This window comes from Oratosquilla oratoria, chromosome 5 (assembly GCF_046742065.1).
Source record: "Oratosquilla oratoria isolate Oo_2021 chromosome 5, ASM4674206v1, whole genome shotgun sequence".
In the NCBI taxonomy this organism is placed as follows: Eukaryota; Metazoa; Arthropoda; class Malacostraca; order Stomatopoda; family Squillidae; genus Oratosquilla; species Oratosquilla oratoria.
Genome location: NC_134781.1, coordinates 17,839,680 through 17,847,179, shown reverse-complemented (window position 1 = coordinate 17,847,179; position 7,500 = coordinate 17,839,680). Strand labels below are relative to the sequence as shown.

General features: G+C 42.0%; 1 protein-coding gene across 3 annotated transcripts in view; it reads right to left on the bottom strand.

Annotated features, from left to right (window-relative positions):
- Positions 1–7,500, bottom strand: part of LOC143025207 (guanine nucleotide-binding protein G(I)/G(S)/G(O) subunit gamma-12-like) — a 124,825-nt gene that overhangs the window by 75,657 nt on the left and 41,668 nt on the right. For all 3 annotated transcript variants that reach the window (XR_012966368.1, XM_076184668.1, XM_076184667.1), the window contains exon 2: positions 1,452–1,937. Coding sequence is in view for 2 of the 3 variants with exons in the window: in XM_076184668.1 (XP_076040783.1) it covers positions 1,452–1,567 (116 nt within the window). In the remaining variant the exon portion in view is untranslated. The remainder of the gene's footprint in view (positions 1–1,451; positions 1,938–7,500) is intronic.

Sequence of the window (7,500 nt, the reverse complement as noted above, 5' to 3'; positions counted from 1 at the left end):
TTTGTCTTGGGTGCAAGACCACCGACTGCGACAGTCTTCGGTAACCGTCGGGGATAGAACTCGGACCTCGAGGCGAGATCGGGGCCCAACGTGGTGACGCACTTTGTATACAGGCTTGCTGGCCTCGATGTGGGTGCTCACTCGTGGCAATAGATAATGGAGAGAAATAGGCTAACTGGCCTCTATGTGGGTGCTCACACTTACTCATGGTAGAAGTGTTGTAATAGATGTTGTAGAGGAAATAAGATCGCTGGCCTCTTTGTGGGTACTCACCAGGATTGGGTCTAAGGACATGTACTTGTACTTTGATCTTGTACAGATTTCCATGTACTTGTACTTGAAATTTAAAAAAATATGTGCTACTTGTACTTGGACTTAAGTATAGATTTTCATGTACTTGTACATGTACTTGGAATTTAAAGAATCAGTGATACTTGTACTTGTACTTCGACTTAAGTACAGATTTTCATGTACTTGTACTTGGAATTTAAAAAATTAGTGGTACTTGTACTTCGACTTAGATACAGATTTTCATGTACTTGTACTTGGAATTAAAATCAGTGGTACTTGTACTTAGACTCAAAGTACTTAAGAAATAAGTATATTCAAGTACAAACCAGTACATTGTATTTAATCAAAAGTTATATACTGTAAATGGATTCTAGCGAACTTTGTGATAATACTATTGGGTACATTGAATGTTATGAGGCTCTACGAATCTTAAAGAATTTTTTATCACATAAAGCACTCGTTCTTAAGTACATTGATATGTACTTGGACTTAAGTACAGTCGCCTGTACTTAGACCCATGGCAAGAAAGAACATAACAATGAAAGAGACTGCAAGAGACCATAAGGCCTACACTAGGCAGTTCCATGTCCATTACCACCTGTCATCCCCATCCATAAAGCTGTCTAACCGTTTCTTAAAACCGATAGTTTCAGCGCTCACGACATGGTTACTAAGTCTATTCCATTCGTTGACCACCCTATTAATAAACCAGTTTTTGCCTATTTCCTTCATAAATCTAAATTTGTTCAATTTAAGTCCATTACCGCGGGTCCCGCTCTCTTGTCTTAATATGATGACCTTGTTTGCGTCACTCTTGTTAAAAGAAAATTAAATAAGCTCGCTGGCCTGTATGTGGGTACTCACATATTACCGAAAATAGATAATGAAAATAATAAATAAATAAAATAAAATAGATAATGATAACAATAAATAAATAAAATTGAATAGATAATAATAATAATAAATAAATAAAATATAATAAAAATAAATAATATCAGTGAAATAGGCTCGCTGGTCTTGATGTGGGTACTCACATATTACTGAGAAGCAAAAAAAAAAAAAATAGATAAATTGATAAAGAATAAATAAATAAAATGAAATAAAATAATGATAAATAAAATCAGTAAGATAGGCTCGCTGGCCTCGACGTGGGTACTCACTCATGGCATGCCTGGCTGACGGGGATCCTAGGGACACTGGCCTCCTGCCGCAGTTGGTTGACCTGCGTCTGCATGAGGCTGATCTGGGCGAGGAGTCGTTCTCCAGGGGTGCTCATCCTAAACAGCTGAGGAGAGGTGGGACTCGACGGGGAGGACACTGTGGAGGGTGAGGTAGTGCGCTCCTAAGAGAAGGTCGTGCTCCTGGCGGGGTGCCCGCTGAGCGAGATCGTGGTTCGGCGACGTTTTTCCTGAATCGCGCAGATGCGGGATGCCCACTTCGCGTAGTCACGTCGATGTGGGTTGCCGCTTTGAACGAGTGTTGTTGTTATAACGTCAGTGCGGGTTCCCGCCTTTGAGGATGCGGGTACCTGCTATCCACCGAGATCGACCGAAGGAGCTGCGAAGCGTCTACAACCGTATGAAGACCTCACTGACGAAGGAGATCATTCAGGCCGACTCGAAGGTTGACTTCTGGTTCAGGAGATCCTGCAAAGGCGAAGAGCAACATGTGGATTACTCGCTGTTCGGGAGGAGACGGGATCTTCGGGTATGGAGGGGAGGGAGAGGGGAAGGAGGAGAAGGAGGAGGGGGAAAGGATGGGAACCATTGAGGGAAGGGGAAGGGGGGAGGAGAAGGAAGTGGGAAAGAGGAAAAGGTTAATTGGAGGGGGAGGGGGGATAAGGACGGGCAGGGATAAAGAGAAAAGTGGGAGGAAGAGGGGGGAGGGGGCTTATGGGAAGGGAAAGAGAAAGAAGTGGGAGGAAGAGGAAATGAACAATTAAAGTAGGGGGGGATAAATTGGGGAGACGGGAAGGGGTAGAGGGAGGAGGAAAAAGGAATGAGGGGGGCGAGAATGTTGGATGGGGGAGAGGTAAGGGGAGGGGGGAGGGGAGATACGGAAATGGATGGGGGTCTTTTTTTTTTTTTTTTTTTTTTTTTTAAGTATCTAGGGAGAGGTGGGAGGCGGTTAAGGAGTGGGGAAGGGGAATGGGATGGGTTGAGGGAGTCGCGCGAAAGGGGAGTAAGATGTGGGAGTAGCGAGAAGGATGGAATGAACCAGTAGGAGTGGAGTAAGGAAGGGGAGGAGGTGGAGGAGGAGGAGGAGGAGAGGATGTCATGGAGAGGGTGTGGCACTTGACAGGGCAATTAACAGGTGTACCTCTTCTCTCTTTCTCTCTCTCTCTCTCTCTCTCTCTCTCTCTCTGTGTGTGTGTGTGTGTGTGTGTCTACCTCTCTCTCTCAAACACACACACACACACACACACACACACACACACACACACACACACACACACACACACACACACACACACACACACACACACACACACACACACACACACACACACACATATGTACACACCAACGCAGTGCAGAGGGACCGCAGAGCTCATTACGTGGAAACGACCCAGACAGAAGGTAATGCCGTAAACAAGGAACTCCTCCTTCTCCTCCTCCTCCTCCTCCTCCTGGCCGAGAAGGGCCTCGCGGTGTATTAACACCACGTTTCAGTCACCGTTCCCGGCCCATCACGGCCCCCTTGAGGAGGAATGTGCTTTTTCTCAGTTTTGTTTAATTTTATTATTTTGTTTGCTTCATAATTCATGTATTTGTTAATTGATCTAATTGCTTATTTTTTATTGATTCAGTCCTTTATTTATTTAGTTTTATTTATTCATTTATTCTTTATTATTTCTCACTTATTAATTCGTTCATTTATATAAGTGTTTACTCATGTGTAATAAATACCTATTCATCTTCTTCAAATATTCTTTTATTTTGTGTATCTAATCATTGATCTGTTTATTTATATATTATGTATTATATTATCATTAATTGTACGCATTCGGAACGACCAGGGAAGGACAGAAAAATATGAAAACACGTTCTGGACTCTGAACGAAATCGTCAGGTACTCGATAGAAAAAATCAGTAAAGATCGACATCATGGTGAAGATCTTAACTGATGAACATAATTGTTTGGCGTTAGACTAGACTCAGTGATGTTGACCTTCGTAAACTTTAAAATTAATTATGTTTAACTGTTGCCGTGGGAGGCGGAAACGGTGCATTAACTGGTTTTAGACCTCGGCACAAACGTGGAATGAGCAGATTGTCAACGTTCGCAGGGGGAACGTTCAGAAAGCGGAAGGTTCGGTCCGACAAAGGGATCCGTGTCCTGCTTCTGTTATTGTTATCATTATTGTTATTGTCATTACTCTTATTATTATTGGTATTGCTATTATAATTATAATTTTTTTCATCATCATTATTGTCATTATCATTATTATTAGTTATTATTATTGTTATTATTATTATTATTATTATTATTATTATTATTATTATCATATTATTATTATTATTATTATTATTATTGTTATTATTATTACAATTATTACTGTTATTATTGTTATCATTATCATTATTATTATTTTGTTATTTTAGTTTTATTATCATTATTGTTATTATTTCTGTTATTAGATATCATTATTACTGTTATTATTATTACTATTGTTATCATTATGATTTATATTACAAATAGTAATGATGATGCTAATGTTGATAATCATATGTATCTATTTTATGTGTATTCATGTTTCTTTATCAATTTATTAATTTCTTAGCAAGTTAGGTTAACATATCTCGTGTAATGTAGTATTTCACATCGTATGAAGTTGCACTGGAAATCGAGCAAACCACATTCTGAAATTGAATTTCAGGTCAATCGTGATAAAACGAATAAAAAATACTTAGTGTGTCATTTTCGGTAGTCCGCGAATTCGCTCTCTCGCGACGCGCAAGCGCAAACTTCTTGTGAATGGAGCAAAAAATAAGATAAAACAAGATATAATAAGAATAGATAAGTAAACAAATAAATAAAACAAGAACAAATAAATAGATAAATAAATAAATAGATAAATAAATAAATAGATAAAAATAAATATAAATAAAGAAACACTGTACCCTGCTTCCGTCCCCATCTGGTATCATCCAAGCGAATATCCTTCTTATCAAAACGTTTGATGCCTGGAGGGGAAACGAGGGGAGAAGGGGGAAGGAAAGAGCGAGGGAGGGAAGGTAGGAGAAGGAAGGGCATCGGAGCGCAGAGGAAAGGAAAGAATAAGGGAGGGGAAAGAAGGAAAGGTGAGGGGAGGGGAAGGGAGGGGAAAGAAGGAAAGGTGAGGGGAGGAGAAGCGAGGGGAAGGGAGGGGAAAGAAGGAAAGGTGAGGGGAGGAGAAGGGAGGGGAAAGAAGGAAAGGTGAGGGGAGGAGAAGGGAGGGAAAGAAGGAAAGGTGAGGGGAGGAGAAGGGAGGGGAAAGAAGGAAAGGGGAGGGGAAAGAAGGAAAGGTGAGGTGAGGAGAAGGGAGGGGAAGAAGGAAAGGTGAGGGCAGAAGAAGGGAGGGGAAAGAAGGAAAGGTGAGGGGAGAAGGGAGGGGAAAGAAGGAAAGGTGAGGGGAGAAGGGAGGGGAAAGAAGGAAAGGGGAGGGGAGGAGAAGGGGGGGAAAGAAGGAAAGGTGAGGGGAGAAGGGAGGGGAAAGAAGGAAAGGGGAGGGGAGGAGAAGGGAGGGGAAAGAAGGAAAAGTGAGGGGAGGAGAAGGGAGGGGAAAGAAGGAATGGGGAGGGGAGGAGAAGGGAGGTCATGGCGGGGAGGGAGGAAAGAATGGGAGGGGCAAGGGGAAGGGAGAGAAGGGAGAGGAGAGGGAAAGGGGAAAAAAGGGGTGGGGGAGAAATGAACAGAATAAAATAGGAATGGGGGGGGAGAGGACTGAGAGATAAGAGAAGTGAATGATGATAATAATAATAATAATGATAATGATAATCATAATACATCATTATCATTATTATTATTATTATTATTAGTTACTATTACTATTATTATTATGATAGTGCATACATATACCAAAGGCTTTTTTCTCCTTACAAGGAAGGTAGCCAAAAAATAAAGACAAAAACCACTCCCACCCATTCCATACCCACATACTCCACTCCCCTCCACCCCCCCCCCTCCCTCCCTCTTATCTTGGTTCCTCCTGGATGACGGGTCATCCCTGCATTTCGCCCACTGCCCTGGGTCAGAAGCAGTGTCGCAAGACACAGCACACACGCATAGTAATAATGAATGGTGATAATAATAGTGATAAACAATAATAGTAATAATAATAATAATGATAATAATAATAATAGTAATAGTAATAATAATAATAATAGTAATAATAATAATAGTAATAATAATAATAATTAATAATTACAATGATAATAATAATAATAATAAATAAGAGAAAATAATCGTGATTTAAAATGACAGTCGACAAAATGGTCAGAGTAGATACCATGTCAGGGTGAAGACATTATTAAAAGCACAACGTTTCGCTTGTCGAAGATTTTTCAAATACAACAAGGTTCAACAAGCGAAACGTTGTACTTTTTCAATAAAAATTCCCATCCTCACATTGTGTCTACTACTACTAAAAAAAAAAAAAAAAAAAAAAAAAAAAGCGAGAACCCGCTAACCTCAACCACGTGGTCTTGTAAAAAAAAAAAAAAAAAGATCAACAGAAAACGGGAAGTGGCTGGGGAGAAGCTAAAAAAAATGGGAAGAAGCAAAAGGGGCCGGAAGAGGGAGAGAGGTAAAAAGTGAGGGGAATGGCGATGGAAGGAGAGGGGAGAGTGAGGGGAAAGAGGGGAGAGGGGGGATTGCGTGGCTGACCGTATGAAGGAATTAGAAGGGGACGAGGAGGGGAAATATTGGAGGAGGAGGAAAGAAGAGGAGGAGAAAAGGAGGAGGAGGAGATGTGGTAGTGATGATGGCTGTGGTGTCGTTGATGGAGGAGGAGGAGGAGGAGGAAAGAAGGAAGAGGCGGAGGAAGGAGGAAGAGAAACTTGCCCCCCCCCCCCCCGTGACCAACTCTGCAGCAAATTAATACTACATCCGCAGTCCCCGATGACGTCACCTCTGCGTCCTTGCCTCCGCATATGACGTCATAGGCCCGTGACGTCATAGGCCCGTGACGTCATAGGCATTAGTCGCGAATGAGTGGAAGGACAGAGACGGGTTGGGGGCTGCGGAGTCGGCTTTCGAGGCGGCGTATAAGGCGGCTGCGGCGGCGGCGGCGGTGGCGGTGGTGGTGGCTGTAGGACTACATCTGTGCAGAAGGAAAAACGTCGGGAAATGTGTCTGGTCGGGTTATGTGTTTGTAAATGTAATCACCCGCTCCCCTCTCTTCTTCATTTCACTCCCACTCCTCACCCTCCTCCCCTCCTCCTCTCCTCCCTTCTTCTCTCCTCTCCCCTCCTCCTCTCCTCCTTTCTTCTCCTCTTCCCTCCTCCTCTCCCCTCCTCCTCTCCTCTCCCCTTCTTCTCTCCTCTCCCCTTCCTCCTCTCCTCTTCCCTCCTCCTCTCCTCTCCCCTCCTCCTCTCCTCTCTCCTCCTCCCAACTATCGTCCCTAATCTCTCCCCAGTATTATCTAACCTTTATATGGAATACTTCGAAACCGTGTTGCTACCGGACATAAAACCACCCGACATGATCTGGTTTAGATACGTTGATGATATTTTTACGTTTTGGGACGATAGTTGGGGATCATTTAATGACTTTTATATCAAGCTTAATAATTTGTCACCTAGTATAAAATTTAAAGTCGAATGGGAAGAGGACAACAGCATTCCCTTTCTGGACATACTAGTGATCAGAAGTCATGGACATTTGGATTTTACAGTATATAGAAAGCCCACGCATACTGGTAGCTATTTACATTTTTTTTAGTTACCATCCAGAAAGGGTTAAACTGAGTGTTGCTTCGGGCCTCTATTTAAGAGCATTAAGAATTTGTAGCGTTCAATTTTTAAATAAAGAATTAGATACAATAAACTTACAATTGAGCAAATTAGGTTATCCAACTTGGTTGTTGACAAAAGCTCTTAGCAAGGCAAAAATCAGCTATTATAAGAACTCTTCCCAAACAAACAACCAGCACAATTGGGACAATACTTGTATAAAGATCCCATACAACCATTTGTTGGACGAAGCTTCTAATATGTTACCACAAGA